This window comes from Danio aesculapii, chromosome 11 (assembly GCF_903798145.1).
Source record: "Danio aesculapii chromosome 11, fDanAes4.1, whole genome shotgun sequence".
In the NCBI taxonomy this organism is placed as follows: Eukaryota; Metazoa; Chordata; class Actinopteri; order Cypriniformes; family Danionidae; genus Danio; species Danio aesculapii.
The window spans coordinates 2,874,044-2,895,961 of NC_079445.1; the positions used below are offsets into that span (position 1 = coordinate 2,874,044).

Below are 21,918 nucleotides of genomic sequence, written 5' to 3' on the forward strand. Positions count from 1 at the left end.
CACTCTTCTCTATATATATAAAAAAAAACTCCCCCCCTCCTTAATTCCCTGAGCATTAACAGTTCCTTTGTATAATCAGAACTTGTTGACTTGTTGAATCACTGAATGCCTCCTCAATTGTAAGATGCTGTGGACAGAGACATCTGTTAAACGACTAAATGTAAAATGTGTAAAGATATATGGTGGTTACCTACAGAATCATTTTATTTTGAGTTGTCACCCTCTGAAATGTAACCAAATTAAATGGAGAGGCGAGAGAAGCTTCACACCTTCATGTGCTATTATCTAACTGCTAAGATCAGGCTGTTTTTTTTGTTATGTGAGGGATTTGTCAGAACCAGATGTGCTGACAGAGCTCTGGGACTCCAGCAGAACAAACTGTCCAGACATCACCAGTCTATTGAACATTCTAGGAAACAAACCAACATAATTCTACCTGCAGTCCATGACAAATTAAAAACCTTTTAGAGTAAGATTTTATACTTTGATTAGAATAAAGTTGCCCTAAATATTATTACAGACAAACAGGGGTCAGGTATTTAGCAGTTTTTCAAAAATGCTCATATGTTTTATATCAAGTCTTTCCATAGTAGTTCATGCCAATTTTAACTTATCAGGTCAAAAATGTTAATCCTATTCAGCTGCTGTCAATGCACACACTACACTGTCAATGCCCTATGTAGTATGGGTTGCACAGACTAGTCGACTGGTCTGCCATGATGCGCAGATCACATGGTTTGACCTGAACTACATGGCAGCTTACAGGCGAAGGTGGTTCACTGAACGAAACTGCTCTCAGATTATTTAAAGTAATTTTAAAATGTTATTTTTCTTATGTCTGCGTCAAAGATTCACATAAACTTTTGAATAACGTCGCTCCATGCAAATACCCTAGAGCAGATGATAGCCAATCACGTTTACCCTGGAGAAATAATATGGCTGTTGTCCTCTGCGAATCGTAGATGCGGACATATTTTGCGAATGAACTGTAAAGCGCGCATTGTTTTTGCAACGAATTATGAGCTGTCAAACAGCATGTGTGTTAGGGCTGCATGATTAATCGAAAAAAGATCACAATCTTGATTAGACCCTACACACGATCTTAATCTAGCATCTCTACGATTCAGCCAACTATATTTTCAAGGTCAGGAGAGAAGCGTAAAGACGGTCGAACAAGTCTTCACAGCAACATGGACACCTCCAAATGACGTTAAAAGTGTCACATACTGTATTTATAAGGGAAGATCCACCCAAAAATGTCATTTCTGTCTTACTGTAATGATGTAGTCACGCTGCGAAATCTCACACGATCTGACGCACTGTTTGTTTACCACTGAAAGGACGTGCCCGTCGATGATGTCACTTTAGTGAGCAGAACCTGCATAGGCTGTGATTAACAGGTAATAAAGTTATAAATAACGTTCAGTTTGTTGCACAGAGGGATCGTTCGGGAGCCGCACGGGAAGTATGATTTGCATGTGTGTATTTTTTTTTCTCAGAGTGACGGCAGCCATGACATGAGCGCACTCTGCAATTAAAGTGAAACTGGCGCGCACATCATTTAAACAATTTTAGATTTATGATTACGTTTTTTTTCTTTCATAGCTAACACAAATTGTTGTGCATGAAAATAAATGTTTAATAGTGTCAGTATAACTACTCAAGCCTATATAACGTTGAATATAATGCAAGAGGGAATCCGATGATGAATAATGATTCATTTTACCAGTGAAAAAATGGTCTAATAATGTTGTCAGTGACAAATGACAAGCATATGTTTTAAAAATAATAATTCAACTTTAGAATTATGAATATTCTGATGTAATTACTTTACTATGAATTAACAAATAGCACACATTTAAAGTCCGTTCAAATCTACCATTCCAAGTCTATACAGAATTTAGCAACAGTAGATCTACACATAGGCCTAATATTATTGTTGTTCACTGTGTGTTTGAGAATGAACAATAATAAAAGTCATATATTACTCATATTAACCTTTATTAAATGGCATATTATTAAGCATCTACAGAATCGTGAGAAAATCGTGATCTTGATTTTAAGCAAAAAAAATCGTCATCGTCATTTTAGCCAGAATTGTGCAGCTCTGAGTATATATTTCCTGCAAATAAATCACAAATTGTGGCATGTTGCAAAACATTTGCATCTTGCGTTTTATTGATGACGTCACCAGTGATTAGTCGACGTCGACTCGAATTTGAATCCATAAAAGTCGACTTCCAAAAATCTAAAGTCGTTTAGTATGTAGCTGATTCAGTAAAAAGTAAATAGGCTCATCTAGGGCTGCACGATTAATCAAAAAAAGATTACAATCTCGATTCGACCCTACACGGCATCTTAATTGAGCATTTTTATAATTCAGTCAATTATATTTTCAAGGTCAGGAGAGAAACGTAAAGGCGGGCGTACACGTCCTCACATTGTTTTATATACATTGCTCAGCAACATGGACACCTCCAAATGGTGTTAAAAGTGTCACATACTCATTTCTGTCTTAATGTAATGATGTAGTTGCGGCCGTGAATGAGCTGACGTACTGTTTGTTTACCTCAGAGAGGATGTGCGTGCGTGCCGGCATGTCTACTTTAGTGAACAGAACCTGCATAGGCTGTGAATAGCAGCTAATAACATAAAAATAACATTCAGTTTGTTGCACAGAGCGATTGTTTGGGAGCCGCTCGGCAAGTATGATTTGCATGTGTGTGTTTTTTCTCAGAGTGATGGCAGCCATGACATGAATGTAGCATCTTAACCAATAGTAGACCTAGTAGGACTAATAATATTATTGTTACTATATGTTTGAGTATTAACAATAATAATAGGCTACTCATATTTATCTTTATTTCACATCTACAGAATCGAGATTTTCGAGAATCGTGATCTTGATTTTCATTTTAGCCAGAATCATGCAGCCCTAGGCTCATCATAAAAAGAATTATGTTCAGAAAAACTTCAGTTTTGCTTAACGTTTACAAAAAAACAACACAGGTCTTGTGGATTTGTTTAAACTATACTGGTTGTACTAAATGCTTCTGATTCAATGCAAATATCCAGACACAAAAGTCAATTGTTCACATTGAACGTTTTTGTTTCAGTAAAAAGAAGTTGGAGTTACTCCACTAGTTCCACTGTAGCTGGAGTTACTCCACTAGTTCCACTGTAGTCTGCTAGTTCCACTGTAGCTGGAGTTACTCCACTAGTTCCACTGTAGCTGGAGTTACTCCACTAGTTCCACTGTAGCTGGAGTTACTCCACTAGTTCCACTGTAGCTCTGCTAGTTCCACTGTAGCTGGAGTTACTCCACTAGTTCCACTGTAGCTGGAGTTACTCCACTGGTTCCACTGTAGCTGGAGTTACTCCACTGGTTCCACTGTAGCTGGAGTTACTCCACTGGTTCCACTGTAGCTGGAGTTACTCCACTAGTTCCACTGTAGCTGGAGTTACTCCACTAGTTCCACTGTAGCTGGAGTTACTCCACTGGTTCCACTGTAGCTGGAGTTACTCCACTGGTTCCACTGTAGCTGGAGTTACTCCACTGGTTCCACTGTGTATTTTTGAGGAAAAAAATGGCTAACATAATTTGAAGGTGGGCAGCACCAATTTGAAATGAATAAAACATCATATATTTACCGTTTGGATGACTAGACTTGCAATCATTCTCTCCTGTTGAGGTCAGACTGTCTAGAACTGGCAGAAGCATTCAGAAAAGTGACACTGCGGACGGCGAGACAGAACACAAGGTCACACCATAATACACACTTCTCTTTACTCAAGTGCTTTTCTAATAGATGAACAGACGTGGGTGGAGGATGCTGCTGTGATCTAATAAACACCATGTGCAAAAACTCTCCAAAATGAATCAAAGTCACTCATATGGAGCTTTTAATTCAAATCCAATTATAAAAAAGCTCCTGCAAATGCACTAAAAATGTAGCATGATGCGTAACTTTTAAACGAAACATGCCTGTGGTCCTGCATCATTAGAAAAAATGCATTTGATGGCCCACTAGTTTCTTAGCAACCACAAAAACCTTTGGCGACTGAAGAAAGGTAGAGGCTCGGTGACTGACAGGGCCATAAAACACTTTGCCACGTGTATTGCATAATTTATCCTTATGCAATTAACAAGTCTTTCATAATGTTGTTGATACATTTATATAAGCGTTCACCGTGCTGGTACTTCAGGAAGGATGCGTTTGATTTCTCACAGTCTGTTCCTGTTAAAGCTCGGAATAAATTATTGATCATTTGAGAGAGCAAAATTTCTTCGTTTAATTGCGCAGTCAACACATTTAAGCTTTATAAATGGTTTTCAAGTTGGCTTATAATAGCACAGACTGTGCCAGGGTGGATGACACAAGTCTGACATTTTTCTGTCCAGTTCCCCAAAGATATTTGATCTCTAGTCATTCGTCCTTTACAGACACAAGCAAAAGCTTATTTTCTTGTATTAAAATGTAAATATCTTAATACAAAATGTATTTTCTTGCATCTTTCATAGTTGCAAAATAACTTTATAGTTTTTGAGTCAATAGCTATGATTCCATCCACCCATTTTTAAGCGCAATTTGTAATATTGCATAAAATACATTTAATGGAACAATACAGTAGTCATCAGTAGTGGATCAAGTGTTTTTCAGAGTTGTCCTTAAAGGGCACATAGTTGACCTCTTTTTTATGATTTATTATCAATATTATGGTTCTTCTGAGTGTGCCAGTTTAGGTTCAGTTTAAAACACAATTCAGATTGTTTTATTATAATGTGTTAAAAAGTGTCATGTTGGGGGCGTGTCCACAGTTCGCTGATTTAGGGGTGTGTTGCTTCACATGTAAATTAGTTTCGGCCAACGTAACAAGGGGGCGGGGCCATGAGCTCACCCGCTCTGCGTTTGCAACAGACAGGCAGACAGAGAAGGAGAGAGAGGATCACCATTCACTCGTACATGTACGACTCTGACACAGACCAAGCAGAGAGTACAAAATCATTTGTGTCTTTGTACAGTTTTACAGCCAACTGTGTGCTAGTTTCAAGTGCCGAGCTTGTACACCGAGACTAATAACCACGCACACTGAATTAACTTTGACTGAGGCACCGGATGCGCCGCTCAAAGCCGCGACACGGCACACCAGACACTCTCTGTAGCGCGGCAGAGACATGAAGTGTCCCGAATCGTCGCGCCACGCATTTTTGAATTCTAAACATAGGTTTCTGCAGCGGTCCGCGGCGCCCAGCCGTCGACTTGAGTGTACCCTGATAGAAACCGATGTTTAGAACTCTAAAACGCATGCTAGTTAAGATCAAAGGGAGCTTCTGGGATCGCGAGAAATGGAAACGACTGAAGTATAAGGTAGACTCAATGAAAAGTACACATGTTTGCAAACCTACCTAAAGATACAACCAATAATTCCGATTAGAGCGATAATGTGGAGAATATTGCTCTTGTGTTGAGCCCAATGAGCCTTGCATCTAAAAATAGAGCTAGGGTGTTCCTTTAGTGATATCGCTTCGACTCACGCAGAAAATGGCGGACGTGAATCAACAAACTGAGGATATGATGACGCGCCTGTCAATCAATATTGGTGGGCGGGGGGACCGCTCTCCTACGTCAAGTAGCGGTCGATTTGAAAACAGCTCCAATTGGTCCACCGTTTTTTATGTTGTTAAATTGAAAAAGAAAAAGCACTGGGTGTGCTTATATCACCCCAATATGACGGTCTATACAACATACATGCACATATGTCTGTCCAAACAGCTTGAAAGTAGATTTTTTACCATAGGTGCCCTTTAAAGGTGCAGTAAGTTTGACACCTTTTTGAACTAGGTATTACACGACTTGTTCAAAACACATGCTAGCTAGGGTTGACATCAACAGGAGTGTGTAGTGAGCAGTGAGCCTAAAGGCTGATTTAATTTATGTTCTAATATAAAAAGCAACGGCATGCGATAGTAGAAATACCTTTAATATTAAAAGGAGTTTTTGTTTCTAACCAACATCTGAAATTCATATTATAGTAACGGTTTCTATTTCTCACAGGTGAACAGCAGGATAAATTATGATCACCTCAGGTACACCTCATGTGCTTTATTAAGTGTTAAATGCTAATAATGTGAATTTGAAGGGCATTTTACATCACATTTATTGCCATACACTGAAAGCAGCAACAGATAGTTCACCTCAGATCTTAAAAATAAAATAAACTGTTTGATATTGAACTTTAGCACTGTGACTCAGTGAAAACCAACACTAATGAGTGGTTCAACATATAGATTTAATAATGTTAAAAAGGTTTAATATGTATTAATTAGATTAAAAACCTTACCATTTTGTTGGAGTGCAGTGAGTGCACTATTCTTGTTTAAATAGGCTTTGGCTGTATGTCTGTTTGGGATTAATGTCACATGGTGTGTCTAAAGCAGGTCACACACCTGAGGAGAAGCCATGCTGTTTCCATGACAGCTCAAGATATTGCACTGCCTATATGAGAATACAATGTTTGATATATATAACAATGCAGACGCCGTGGAAGGAATTTGAACGGCATCCAATTATAAAAATTACAAGCGCTAAATTTTGTGCTATTTGTTTGATTTTGCGTTAAATTCAGCGATTACAGAAACGCTAAATTCTGGAGGGATTGCTCAACACAAAACATGGAGAGTCAGCTTTTTAGTCAATGAAAGTCCAGGAAACGTCTGTGAATTTGGCCTTTGTGGAGAATCTGTGTAGAAGTGTAGAGCAGACTGCTTGTGTGTGTGTGTGTGTGTGTGTGTGTGTGTGTGTGTGTGTGTGTGTGTGTGTGTGTGTGTGTGTGTGTGTGTGTGTGTGTTTGTGCGCGCACTGCAGAAATTATTCCATCATCAGTGAAAAGAGACTTGAGTCTGATTGGCTTCTTCAACTCAAGTTGAATCTTTTTTTCCCCTCTCCCCTGTCATTGAAATGATAGATTGGCGTGTTTTATTTTAGATTACGCTCCGTCAAGTATTCCTCAAGAAGTGGCAAATGTCTCAGAGGGGTGAGAGATAAGAGTAATCGATTGTGTTGAGTGTCCTCGCTCTCTCTTTCACTCTGCTGTGACTCTTACTGCTCACCTGACATCACTAATAAGGTTGTAAAGAGGCTTGTTTGCGCTGACTACCAGCTGAGACACGGATCTTATGAGCAAGAGAAAGTCTTAAAGGGCACCTTTGATGCAAAATCAACTTTAGGAAGCTGTTTGGTACCGAGCAGTGGTCTCAAACTCAGTTCCTGGAGGGCCACAGCTCTGCATAGTTTAGCTCCAACCACCTCCAACTAACACCTGCTTAATAGTGTCTAGTAGTCTGGAACACCTTGATTATTTGGATCAGCTGCGGCTCTCTAGGAATTGAGTTTAAAACCTGTGGTATAGAGTGTAAGTATAGTATGTACACAGTCATATTGGAGTGATGTAAACACAAGTCTCTTCATTCAAATTTCCCGACTTAAAAATAGGATTTAAATTCCAGTGATACACATGTCCACAGAACAGGATTTGCAAAGAAACTGGGATTAAAAGATCTGTTCCAACTCTCTGTGATCAGCTGCACCTTAAGAATGAGTTGGAAACATTTTTAAAACTGTGCATGTTTGTAATGAAGACAATGAAATCGCTATGTTATTCATAACCGCTGGGATCACCACAGCCGCATACTGTCAGTAAAACTATATGCAGGGGCGCCGCTAGACGATTTGGGCCTTATGACATAATTTTTTCAATGTGCCCCCTGAATTTGACGTTTTTTATTTGTTTGTTATCTGCTTTTTTAACCACAATATTAAGCATGGTTTCTAAGGGAGAACTTACACTATGTACAGTTGTCTTAAATCGTGTTGAAGCACGATTGTCCCATCTCCTCCAACGACCTGCACTCACACTGCTTTTTGCCTTTCAAACCTGAGCACGCTTACATCATTGATGATGCGTCTGTTCAGTTTAACAGGAAGAGAAGCGCTCTCGCTCAGCACAGTGGCGATTTCTTTAGTTTTATTGATTTAGTCAGTTGGGATGCAGCGACACGCAGTCAAATATTTTGTAGAACAGATTAGGGGTGGGCGGTACACCGGTGTCATATTCATCACCAGTTTGACATTGCGCCACGACATGGATTTTCTAATACTGTAATAAATCAATTATGCGCCTTGAACGGCTGCATTTACATCAATAATAGCTAATTCTAAATAATAAGGCATTAAATTTTCTTCAAACGTTCAGTTGTGGTCTGAATACATGTCCTTATACTACAGGGCTCGAAATTGCAACCATTTTGGTCGCATGAGCGCCCGAAATTTAATCTATGCGCCCTCATAATATATTTGGGAGCATTTGTGTGTCTGAATATAATGGTTGTAGTGCAATCTGATTTGATTTTCTCTAAAAACTTGCTGAATCGCTCTACCCTGCTGAAGTATTGGTTATTAGCTGTCAGTCACTCAACGCTTCCCGCTGTCAGATAACAGGGAGCTTTTGTTACTGCAGGAAATGCAAACGGCTGAAGAGTGAAAAGTGCACAGGTTTGCAAACCTCACCTAAAGTTATATTAATAATAATAATGGCGCAGATGACAGCGATCATAACATGAGGTAAATATTGATCCGCCAGCTGAGATCAATCGAGTGTTTTCGGAGAAGGTGCCCGAATCTCGATGCGTTGCATTCACCGCGTGTTTAGCGCAAATGTCCGCTAAATATAAAATCTAACACTGTAGACATCATCGCCAAAGAAACTCACCTTACTAAGTTTACACTGAAACTACAGCTCATAACAAAGAGCGGAATTGCGCTGGTGGTCATCATGAGAATCCTGCTCTGTCTGCTCATAAATTGGTGCAGCTGACTCGCCTGCTTTATTCCACCAACACAGAGAAATGAAGATCAGCTCATAACGAGACTGAGCATTTACAATGACCCAAACCAAAACTTTTAAAGAGTGATAGAAGTGAGACTTTCTTTTGTCCGTTCTTCCTTGAGATGTATATTATTTTGCTATTGAAAGTAACACCATGATATTATACCGTCACCGTTCAAAAGATGAAAAATACCGTGATATTAATTTTAGGTCATATCGCCCACCCCTAGAACAGATCCACAACTGAACCGCGCCTGGGCCTGATTGGGAGAGCTCCTTCTTGTCAAACGAACCAGAAAACACACCTGGGCACGGTTCGAATAGCATAGTGCGAGTCCACCTTAATTAGTTCACACCTTCTCTCTGTTCTGCAGTTTTCTGTTTGTGTATTTCAGTGCTTTATTTTAACATTGCAACTATGATAAATAATTCTCATTAGAGCATCAGTAGACTGTCTGCTTAATATCTGCTGTAGTGTAAAGTGTATGTCGCTGACAAAAGTGAAGAGCGGGGCGGTGGTGGTGGGGTGTCATGGCCGAAAGTGAAGAGTGGATCTGATAGTAACTCTGAAGCCCCTAAAAATGTGTGGGCCCTTAAGATTTATACATCTGCGTCAATTGCACACTTATGGTCGCATAGCCCTCACTGACCCGCGTCTCTTGTCGACTACATGTCGTGACGACGCATAGCGCAAGCTCTGTGATTGGTCAGCTTGGTAGCGATGATGAGTGTGGGTGGGGCTGAAAGCCACGAGCCTGAAAGAGCAAGTGTTTAACGAGTGTGGAGTCTCGTGAAGAAGCTCCAGATGGAGACTTTTATTTTGTGTTTACCTTATGGTTAAAGTTGCTGCAAGTCCGCCAGTTCCCCCTCTGAATGTGCAAGTTTTAGCTACTTGTACTGTATGTAGCATTGAAAACACCCACAAACAAACTTGACAGAGAGGAACTTAAAAACTTACTGCCAGCTAGCGTTTCGGAAGTGTTATTGCAGAACAACACAAACAGCATGCAGTAGTGTAAATGCACACGCCTGACTTAAAATTAAATACATTTAAATAAATGTGTGTGTGTAGTGCAAACTTTGTAATGGCATTTGTGTGTGACTCATCGTTGCAGAAAAGCTTGAATAAATCCCACCACAAATACGTCAAATAAACCAACGCTGTCTTACGGCAATTCGTAACTTTTTTTTATTTAGTGGTTAAGTCGTATGAATTCCTACAATCTCATTTGTACAATTTAATATGATTTGCTCAACCCCCAATAACGTTTGGGTTTAGGGGTGGGGTTTGGTGCCACGCCTCCTTTAAAAAGAATTTAAAAATTAGCCGAATTAGCCTCTCTCTAAACAAAGCGTAAAATAGTTATGTTTCCTCGTGAGATCAGGCTAAATAAACTGACTTGGTATTTTTGACTCCTAAAAATATGAGACTGCTGTTTATCATGAGTGACGCATGAGAAACAGTCACACAAGGGAACGGTGGGCGGAGATAACCAGCTCATTTGCATTTAAAGGCACAGGCTACAAAAACAGATTCATCCGAGACCAAAATGGGCCTTTTCAGGATTGTATAATAAATAATCTAATGAGTATTTTGAGCTGAAAGTTGTACAGACACTTTCTGGAGACACCAAAGACTTATGTTACATCTTGTACAAGGGGTAAAATAGGAACCAGCTTCCTTTTTCCTGCTGTAATTGATGAGAGAGACTGAGTGACGGCAGAACATGCCGCGTTATGAAGAAGAAATGAGGAGGCGGCTGTGTTTTTTCACCTGCAATGCAGTGCTGGCTCTTCTCAGCCAATCAGAGCGTCTATGAGAGATTTGTGGGCAGGTCTTGTTGCTGACGGCAGCAGAGCGAGCGGGAGAGGGAGAGCGTGTTCAGCATTCAGCCTCACTGTGCATCTGTGTGCACTGAGGTGGTTCTCCTCTGTCTCTGGTACATGGCTCTGTCTCTGGCCTGTCAGCCCCTGTTGCCTTCATTAGCACTCTCTCTCATGGGCATCCGTGCGTCCTGCAGGTAAGAAGCGAACCTGCATGTGTGCTTGTGTGTTTTGGGTTTGCTGAACCATTTGTTTGAGAGCTTTGATTTGAGATTTTGATTCATTTGCTTTCGTGTTGTGCATTTATTCTTTTGAAATTGAATGAAGAGACTAGTTTAAAGGGATAATTCACCCCATATCGAACATTCTGTTGTCATTTGCTCGCCCTTTACTTGTTCAAAAGCTGTTTGAGTTTCTTCTGTTGAACACAAAAGAAGATGGTTTGAATAATGTTGGAAACCTGTAACCATTGACTTCCATTGTATTTGTTTTTCTTGCTATTGCAGTCATTGGTTATCACATTCTTCAAAATATCTTCTTTTGTGTTTAATATAAAGAGAGAAACTCCTAAAGATTTGGAACCACTTGAGGATGTATGTTGTGAGTAAATGATCATTTTTGGGTAACTGTCCCTTTAAAATGAGGTTAGTTTAGGTTTATTTCAGTTAGATTTTCAGGTTTTAGGTTTATTTTCAGTTCAATTCGTTTAAATCAGTTAATAAATTAGGTTTATTTCTTAATTATTAATTAAGACATTGTTAATTATTAGTTTATTTCAGTAAAATATTAGTAACTTGGGTTATGCACAAGAGTTGCAAGGAACAGTGTTTGTTTGTTCCAGGAAGTATTAAATTAATTGAAGTTTTATTATTAGTTTTATATAAGAATTATTTTTATTAATTATATTATATACAGTTGAAGTCAGAGTTATTAGTCCCCCTTTAATTTTTTTATTTTTTATTTTTGAAATATTTCCAAAATGATGTTTAACAGAGCAAGGAAATTTTCACAGTATTTCCTATAATATTTTTTCTTCTTGAGAAAATCTTATTTATTTTATTTTGGCTAGAATAAAAGCAGTTTTAAATTTTTTAAAAACCATTTTAAGGCCAAAATTATTAGCCCCTTTAAGCTCATTTTTTTCTGATGGTCTACAGAATAAATTATTATCATTATACAGTAACTTGCCTAATTACCCTAACCTGCCTAGTTAACCTAATAAACCTAGTTAAGCCTTTAAATGTCGTTTTAAGCTGTATAGAAGTGTCTTAAAATATTTCTAGTCAATTATTATTTACTATCATCATGGCAAAGATAAAATAAATCAGTTATTAGAAATAAGTTATTAAAAGTATTACGATTAGAAATGTGTTGAAGAAATCTTCTCTCCGTTAAACAGAAATTGGGGGAAAAATAAACGGGGGCTAATAATTCAGGGGGTTTAATAATTCTGACTTCAACTATACATTTAGGATACAAATATTTAGCAGCAATTCAAAAATAAATCCCTGCAGTGTCTTATTCATATTAAACATGTTATTATTTGCAAATATATTTGCAAAAGTAACTTGAAATTTATTTTGTGCAATGTTTTAATAAAATAAAAACAGTATAACGTAAATAAACGTAAATATTTAGCTGCATAATTGCTGTCCACAATTTTATGTAATAAAAAGGTTAAAGATGTTACTTTATATGATGATAAATAGCTGATATTATGTAGTGTCACTAATAATATTGCACATTAGCATTTGTTATACATTTATGCAGTTATGTATATTCCTTTTTAATCATGGACAGCAAAGAAAGGATTTCAATGCTAAGGAAAACTGTAAATACATCTATATATAATTAAATAAATAAAATGCATCTTTCCATTGTACATATAATATAGCTAGATTTTATTTGCTGGTATGCTGGTATTTCCTAATTTGTGCAATACAAATAAAATCTAGCTGAATAGATAGATGCTTCCAAAATGTCCGAAATATGCACCGTATTGCAGTGATTGATCATCAGAAATTCAATGCTGCAGCTTTGGAGCGCTGTGCGGACGGGCGCTCTGTGAAGTTTTCAGATTACATCCAGCCTTCTTAAAGAGTCTGAGTGGAGTATTTTGAATCAGAGATGAAAGCAGGGGAGACTGCAGCGTTTGATGATTGCCGTCATCCAACCCTCGCTGTTTTCTGCACCTTCACCTTTGCTGTGCTGTGATGTGTACGCAGTCAAGCTGGACCACAAATTGCACAATAATGAAAACCCAATGCAACTGTTGATGTGTTCTTTTAGTGACGGCAGCATCAGTGCAATCAGGAAACCACAGGTGGAAAAGGCCACACGGGGCAGATTTGGTACTAAGTGAAATTGATTTAACCCTCAAGCATCCCTTGTATCGTATTGCACTTAATCTTTCCCTAGTGGACATTTTTGGGGCACGAAGGTCTCAAGTGTGAACACGCATTTTGTTTATTATTAATGAAATGTCATATCATTGGCTATGTATTTTTGTAAATGTGTTTTTTATATCTCTCTAAAAGTACGAATAAAAAAATAAATCCTTTTAATTTTAGTATTTCCCCATTCATTTCCTATGGGAGTATAAGTTGATTTTTTTTAACTATTTTAAAAATGTTAAAAATTATTTTAACCAAATTTTTCAATTGGATGTTTATGGAAAAATATGTTTTTTTATGTTCTAGATTATATTTCACTTCATATATACACTCATCGGCCACTTTCTTACCCGTTGGACCCTCTTTTGCCTTTAGGACTGCCTTAATCCTTCGTAGCATAGATTCAACAATATACTGGAAATATTCCTCAGAGATTCTGGTCCATATTGACATGATTTGTCGGCTGCACATCCATGATGCGAATCTCTCATTCCACCACATCCCAAAAGTGCTCTGTTGGATTGAGTTCTGGTGACTGTGGAGGCCATTTGGGTACAGTAAACTCGTCATGTTCGAGAAACCAGTCTGAGATGATTCACGCTTTATGACATGGTGCATTATCCTGCTGGAAGTAGCCATCAGAAGATGGGTACACTGTGGTCATAAAGGGATGGACATGGTCAGCAACAATACTCAGGTAGGCTGTGGCGTTGACCCAATGCTCAGTTGGTACTAATGGACCCAAGAAGTGTGCCAAGAAAATATCCCCCACACCATTACACCACCACCACCAGCCTGAACCATTGATACAAGGCAGGATGGATTCATGCTTCCACATTGTTGACGCCAAATTCTGACCCGACCATCCGAATGTGGCAGCAGAAATGGAGACTCATCAGACCAGGCAACGTTTCTCCAATCTTCTATTGTCCAGTTTTGGTGAGCCTGTGTGAATTGTAGCCTCAGTTTCCTGTTCTTAGCTGACAGGAGTGGCACCCGGAGTGGTCTTCTGCTGCTGTAGCCCATCCGCCTCAAGGTTGGACCTGTTGTGTGTTCAGAGATGCTGTTCCGCAGACCTCGGTTGTATCGAGTGGTTATTTGAGTTACTGTTGCCTTTCTATCAGCTGGAACCAGTCTGGCCATTCTCCTCTGACCTCTGGCATCAACAAGGCATTTGCGCCCACAGAACTGCCGCTCACTGGATATTTCCTCTTTTTCAGACCATTCTCTGTAAACCCTAGAGATGGTTGTGCGTGAAAATCCCAGTAGATTAGCAGTTTCTGAAATACTCAGACCAGCCCGTCTTGCACCAACAACCATGCCGCGTTCAAAGTCACTTAAATCACCTTTCTTCCTCGTTCTGATGCTCGCTTTGAACTGCAGTTGACCATGTCTGCATGTCTAAATGCGTTGAGTTGCTGCCATGTGATTGGCTGATTAGAAATTTGTGTTAACGAGCAGTTGGACATCAATCAAAACCTAAAAATGGGGTGACTGTGGTGACATCTGGTGGTTTATGAGGGTATAGAAATATCTAAATATCCAACATTACTATTTGACTGTAGGGTGGGCAAGGGCTGTGTGTGTGTGTTTGACACATTGAGCATGTTGTACAGACTTATGGCACATTCACAACGGACACACGTTGTGTAAGTAATCGTGCTCTTCATGTAATTATTCGCATTTTGAGTTTGCTTGCTTCATTCTCACGTAAAATACACTTCACAACATACACGGAGTCAACCTGTTTACGTTGCAAAATGACATGGATTTTGTTGAAGGGGTAGCTGTGCTATGGAAGATCGAAAAAATGGTGTGAACTTGATGGCCGCCATTTCTGGGTCCATCAGATTCTTCAGAGGCTACTAGAGCAAGCGCCTGGTTGGTGAACGCAGCAAAAAATTTCATTAAAGTTCACATTTTTTATACTTTGAATCACGTGTTAGGCAAGTCAAACGGCCAAGATACACAATTTGCGCCGTGTCATTTGCGCTAATCACACTGCAGGTTGTCTATTACGTCTTTGCATGGACATAACATGTAAGTCAATTGCACTTAAAGCATCATCTAAGTCTGGTGTGAACGCATCATCAGATGATAAACTAAGTCTTGAAATTCTCAGCTTAAGGAAACCATTTGGGATTTTGCCCCAAAAATTGTATTTTTAAGGGGTAAAACGGCCTTGGTTTTAGACGCTGATGCTGCAATGCAGTCCGCACGGCACCGAAAAACAATACTTGCACTTAGATTTGCCGAGCATTTGTGTTTCTGGAAGAGCAGATTGTTTTGATGCATTGCGTGAGGACTCTGACACAAGACAAGAGAATGTCAGACGTGTCGTGGTTTGTTGTGTGGGCTGGAGAAGTTCTGAAGCCTGAGCTCTGTATTAAGAGTCCATTTAACTCTCTGTGCGCCAAACATTTCTCTCTCCCACTCATGACGCTGACGCATACACACAAACCCCCTTGTTTTTCCTCCTGCCCGATGTGTTTTGAAGGATGACATGCATCGGGAGACTCGGGAGGTGAAGCTTTGCTTGAGTTGAATAGTCCGGCGCTAGTTGCTAAGGCTTGAGGCTTTTAATAGAATCCTCCCTCGCTGAAAAACAACTTAAAGGAATGGAGGGAATTATGGAAATGTGATTCATAGACTGGATCTGCATGAAAACGATAAGAAACTAGCCTGTTTGACCAGCTACCACCTGTGATGGAGTCACAATCGAAAAGTCGTGTTTTATAGTAAAGCAGAGATTTGCAGATTTTACTCTACAGTACACAAGGGGACTGGTTGTTTTCTGAAGTACTTTATTGACTGGCCTGATCATATATAAACATGATATTGTCTCTACTGGTTGAATTAAACTCTCAGCACCTGAATAGCGTAAATAGCACTGTAATAACCATAAAAATGTAAATGATAAAACACAAAATTATTAATTATGTAGGACCAGACAGAATCTGCAGGCATTTTTTACTATATTCAAATAGCCTCTGGACTGCTTGGGCCCTTAATTGCTGCTTGCAGCTATATTTATTATTATTATTATTCTGTTTCTTCCGCCGGACTTGAATGGCAGCTCATAGAGCCATATCTGCAGGAAAGTTGTATAATTTGGCACAATGATAGAGGGCAGTCTCAACATTAACCTCAGCAAAAATGAAGTCTCTAAATCAAACTCTCTAGCGCCACCGCTTGTCCAAAGTTGCTAATTTTGTATGCTAATAACTTGAATCGTAAGCTGCAGAATCTGAATTAAATTTCCTCTGAATATTAAATCAAGTACAGTAACTGAAAACATGAAATAAGAAAGATTTACTTTTTAACTTATCGAAGGTTTACAATGCTAATTCAATCAGATCCACTTGTTTGGTAAACAAGGTAAAAACCTGTTTTAAATGTAGCTTCGGTTAGTTCTGCTGCTGTAGCTCATCTGCTTCAAGGTTTTACATTGTGTGTTTGGAAATGCTCTTCTGCAGAGCTTGGTTGTCGTCTAGTTACTACTAAGTTCTCAGTTTAGATGCTTTTCTAGAGGGCAGTCTCAACATTAACCTCAGCAAACCTGAAGTCTCTAAATCATACTCTCTAGCACCACCGCTTGTCCAAAGTTGGTAATTTTGTATGCTAATAACCTGAATCGTGACTAACGATTATTAACTGAAAACATGAAATAAGAAAGAATTACTTTTTAACTTTTATTGAAGGTTTACAATGCTAATTCAATCAGATCCACTTGTTTGGTAAACAAAGTAAAAACCTGTTTTAAATGTAGCTTCGGTTAGTTCTGCTGCTGTAGATCATCTGCTTCAAGGTTTTACATAGTGTGTTTGGAAATTCTCTTCTGCAGAGCTTAGTTGTCGTCTAGTTACTACTAAGTTCACAGTTTAGATGTTTTTCTAGAGGGCAGTCTTAACATTAACTTCAGGAAACCTGAAATCTCTAAATCATACTCTTTAGCGCCACCGCTTGTTCAAAGTTGCAAATATTTTATGCTAATAACTTGATTAGTAAATTGCAGAATCAGAATTAAATTACCTCTGAATATTAAATCTAGTGCAGTAACTGAAAACATGAAATAAGAAAGAATTACTTTTTAACTTTTAGTTAAGGTCCACTTGTTCTGTAAACAAAGTAAGAGCTTGTGTTAAATGTAGCCTCGGTTACTTCTGCTGCTGTAGCCCATCTGCTTCAAGGTTTTACATTGTCTGTTTGGAAATGCTCTTCTGCAGGTTGTCGTCTAGTTACTACTAAGTTCTCAGTTTAGATATTTTTCTAGAGGGCAGTCTCAACATTAACCTCAGAAAACCTGACGTCTCTGAATCATACTCTCTAGCGCCACCGCTTGTTCAAAGTTGCAAATATTGTATGGTAATAACTTGAATAGTAAATTGCAGAATCAGAATTAAATTTCCTCTGAATATCAAATCAAGTACAATAACTGAAAACATGAAATAAGAAAGAATTACTTTATAACTTTAAATAAAGTAAGAGCTTGTGTTAAATGTAGCCTCGGTTACTTCTGCTGCTGTAGCTCATCTGCTTCAAGTTTTGACATTGTGTGTTTGGAAATGCTCTTCTGCAGAGCTAGGTTGTCGTCTGTTTAGTTACTACTAAGTTCTCAGTTTAGTTCTACATATTAGTATGTTTTTCTGCTGTTTGTGATGAGCTGTGGCTCATCATGTAACTTTCACATCACCATTTTGACTGCGTTTTTGTCCGTATTACAAAGGTACAATGTAGATATTAATAGTTTAATATGCTGGTGTGTTAACATTGTATGAATTATCGAAATGCGGTAGGTTGCTGTAGTTTAGGCATGTCTCTACCATATTTGTAACAGTAAAATTCTATCTACCACAGCTTTTACTAAAAACATTTGAGAGTTTAGATATGGTTGTGTATGAAAATCTCAGCAGATCAGCAGTTTCTGAAACAAAACAACCTTGCCATATTACTTAATAATATTAATTCTTCCCTATTCTGATACTTGGTATGAAGTTCAGCAGTTTTTCGTGACCATGTGATTGGCTGATTACATATTTGAGTTAATATAAAGTTGCGCAGGTAAACATAGAGTATAGAGCATTACTATAAACAACTGTGAACGCACAGTGAGTGTAATAACCGCACACAATATCTGACATTGTTTTGCTTGAAATCATCTTGTTGTGTGTGTGTTCGTTGTTGTTATTTTGTGGTGAAATGTGACCCAGACATTTCTTGACAGATTTCATAGGATTTATTCTTCTGCTTTTGAAAGCTCTTGTCAGTTGTGTGTGCAGCATGCATCAGACGGCTCGTAGGCGTGCAGTCTGAGGCCAAAACAATGCACTGCAGACTTGAGATTAACTGAATTTTAAATGGAGTATTTAACAGTAGATTACACCCCGCTCTTACAGATGCTTTTTCTGCCAGCTCGTCTATTGGCTCCTACCACTTTCATTTTGATTAAATGTATTAATTAGCTGTTCTTTAAAAGATTAGTGGAATGAAACACTGGTTACACTTCATTTTAAGTCACATTAACTACTATGTACATAAATTTAGATTAATCGTTTGGTACAATGCTCTTATTAAGTACATACATGGTGCTTATGTAATTATTTGCATGTATGTTTGTATATATATATATATATATATATATATATATATATATATATATATATATATATATATATATATATATATATATATATATATATATATATATATGTACAGTTGAAGTCAGAATTATTAGCCTCTCTGCATATATATTTTTTTCCCTGATTTCTGTTCTCTTCCTCCCCAACACATTTCTAAACATAATAGTTTTAATAACTCATTTCTATTAACTGATTTCTTTTCTTTGCCATCATGACAGTACATAATATTTGACTAGATATTTTTCAAGACACTAGTATTTAGCTTAAAGTGACATTTATAGGCACACTTTGCTGTATTATTTGGTTACTGAGTAGCAATAAATAACACTTTAAAATATATAATTTTTAATGTGATTTACTAAACTAGTAGTGTTTTGAAATGAATGAATGCATAATAATCGTGATAACCATTAAACCGTGATTATTCCTCAGACTATAATCGTACAACCAAGATCTATAATCCTTGCATCCCTATTAAGTACAGTGAAACTGCAACAGAAGATTCTATTGTAAACACTCCCCAAACCAAGACCCCCCATAATTTGGTGGACTTGTTTTATGACTTTGCAGTGGAAAAAGAAAGACAGAATCAATAATGAGACAAACCTAATAATGAGAAGTAAAATAAGATGAATAAATCATAATCATAAGTACGTACTGACCATTTTGAGGGATGTAAACAAAAACAATGGCCCCGCAGTATTTCCTGTTGAGCATTTTTCATTTCTATAGCTTCCCAGAATCCAAAAAGAGCCACATATTGATAAATAATATTATGAGAGCTGTTTTAACATTAAATTATGATTGAATTGCCTCTTGTTATAGTTAACAAGCAGGAAACGTTCATGGGCCAATGACATGACCACATTGAAATGGTAACCTGCTTTAGTTTAAATATAGAGTTATTCTGCAGCATATTTTTTTATAACATTTAATTACTGATTTTCTGAATTTATACAGAACTAATTTATTTATTTACAGTAGTTAGAGCAAGAAGTATCTGTAATTAAATGATCTAAAAATGAATATACTTTTGTTTTTCCAGGGGATAAGTAATTTTATTACAGTAACTAGTTATGCTGTAGCTAATTAGATCCAACACTGCTTTCATTCACATCTCCCTCGAGGCATTCAATAACCAATGCACTACATCTTTGCTCCCAATAATTTGATTTGCTTCATGTCTATGTACATCACTGCATAGATGCTCTTTTGCATTGTATTCCAACTTCAAAGCTATAATGTGTCTTATTTTGATGCATAAATAGTTTTAATTTTCTTCCAGCTTAATATTTTTGTGTCAGTAAATGCTACAAACACAAAATTGACCTACTGTTCATTTAAACACACCGTCTTGATTGCAGTAGTGGATAGACTCTAAATTATTCACCCTCCTGCTAATTTTCCTTTTCAAATATTTCCGAAATGATGTTTAACAGAGCAAGGAATTTTTCACAGTATTTCCCATAATATTTTTTCTTCTGGAGAAAGTCTGATTTTTTTATTTCAGCTACTAAAAAGGTAGTTTTAAATTAAGCATTTTTTTTCCAGCTGTCTACCCCTGTGACTGTCGTTCTACCAAACGATTGACCATGTTTTTACTGTTGTAAGTATGCCTGTTAAAGTAATTTAAGGAATAATGGTTTACACACAGTATTGTTAGCTTACTAAAGAATCAAACAAACATAATCTTGTTGCACTACTACACTTGATTTTGGTTTTATTGCTAAAAGAAAAAATAAGGAAGCATGAGAAATGAGAATCTGAAATATTTTACGGCATACTTCAAAAAATAAAGACGATTTAGTATTAAAAAATGTTTTATTTTGAATATTTTTTAAAATAAATTGGTCTTACACTTCATATTTTTAGATTTTTCATAGTATATGTATTAATTCTGGTACTTTCACCATAAACCAACATATCTACCATTTGGTAGAGGTGGATATTTTAAATTATGGGATGTGTTGAAAAAAAAAATGCATTGGGTGTGTTAACTAGCCACTAGGTGAAATGCAATCCAATTTTATTTCTTTGTTGGGTAGTTAAAGGGCAAACCATTAAACTATGACTTGCCTTAACCTAATTTATCCAGTTAAACCTTTAAATGTCACTTTAAGCTGAACACTAGTATCTGGAAAGATATCTAGTCAAATATTATGTACTGTCATCCTGACAACGATAAAAGAAATCAGTTAGTATATTAGTATACATGTATATGTGGAATTAACAAGCCTTAGGTTACCAATATAGCAGACAATAATTACCAAAATAATCAATGCCGCATCCACAGGGCACTGAAAGGACAAGCAGACATGTAGACTGACTCTAAAGAAATGCGAGGCATTCTTGTATGTCTGCTGTTTTGTGCTGTCTGAGATGACAGCAGTAGAAAACAGGACCGCCCACAATCTCTCCAGACATTTGGCTTTCACATCTTATTAGGCCAAGCTTTGCCTTTTTATTTCTCCATCCATCCTGCAACAAAACAAGATTACAGTTTAAATAAAACAGTGACTACGTTTACATGGACATCAGTAATCAAATTATTTGCCTTCATCTGAACAAGACAGTAATATGATTAAGGTGTTTACTTAAGTTGCTGCTTGAATGTTTCTGTCATGATCCCGTTTAACATGTTCTAGCACATTTCCTCCAGAGTTACATGTAATTTCTGGTGTTTCATTTTTAATTTATCGACTTTAAATGCAGTTCACCACTTCCACTGGCAACATTTCATTCATGCCCCCCTGACAAACGAGATATTGGATGTGAGTATGAACTGCAGGAGGAGTGATGTTTTAATGGAGTTTGATAACGCACATAATTGGGAAAAAAACCTCCGCATTTCTCGATGTGTCTATCTGTGGTTCTTCACTGACTCGGTAGATGCAGAGAATAGTGTCAAACAGCTGTGTGTGTAGACTATCCTGTCGCAAAATGCAGCGAAAATCCTACATGACGGTAATAGTTTGATTGCGGTGTTTACATGTCTGTACTGCACTTCAATAATGCCACTAAAATCGACATACTCCACGTCTTAATTGGATTTCTGTTTAGTTCGATTATGACTTCAGTCGGATTAAGGTAATAAAAAATTGTTGTTTTCATGGTAGACTCTTAATCAGAGTAAAGTTTTACTCGTATCAAAATTGGATTATTAGGCCCGATTCCAA

At 37.6% G+C, this 21,918-nt stretch overlaps 1 protein-coding gene across 4 annotated transcripts in view; it reads left to right on the forward strand.

Annotated features, from left to right (window-relative positions):
- The window catches only part of srpk1b (SRSF protein kinase 1b), a 73,059-nt gene that overhangs the window by 13,633 nt on the left and 37,508 nt on the right, over positions 1-21,918 (forward strand). For 2 of the 4 annotated variants that reach the window (XM_056467978.1, XM_056467981.1), the window contains exon 1: positions 10,798-10,907. The exons of the other annotated variants lie outside the window; for them this stretch is intronic. In XM_056467978.1, coding sequence (XP_056323953.1) covers positions 10,831-10,907 — 77 coding nt within the window. In that variant the 5' untranslated portion in view covers positions 10,798-10,830. Of the gene's footprint in view, positions 1-10,797; positions 10,908-21,918 lie in introns of those variants that run through there. 4 annotated transcript variants of the gene reach the window in all.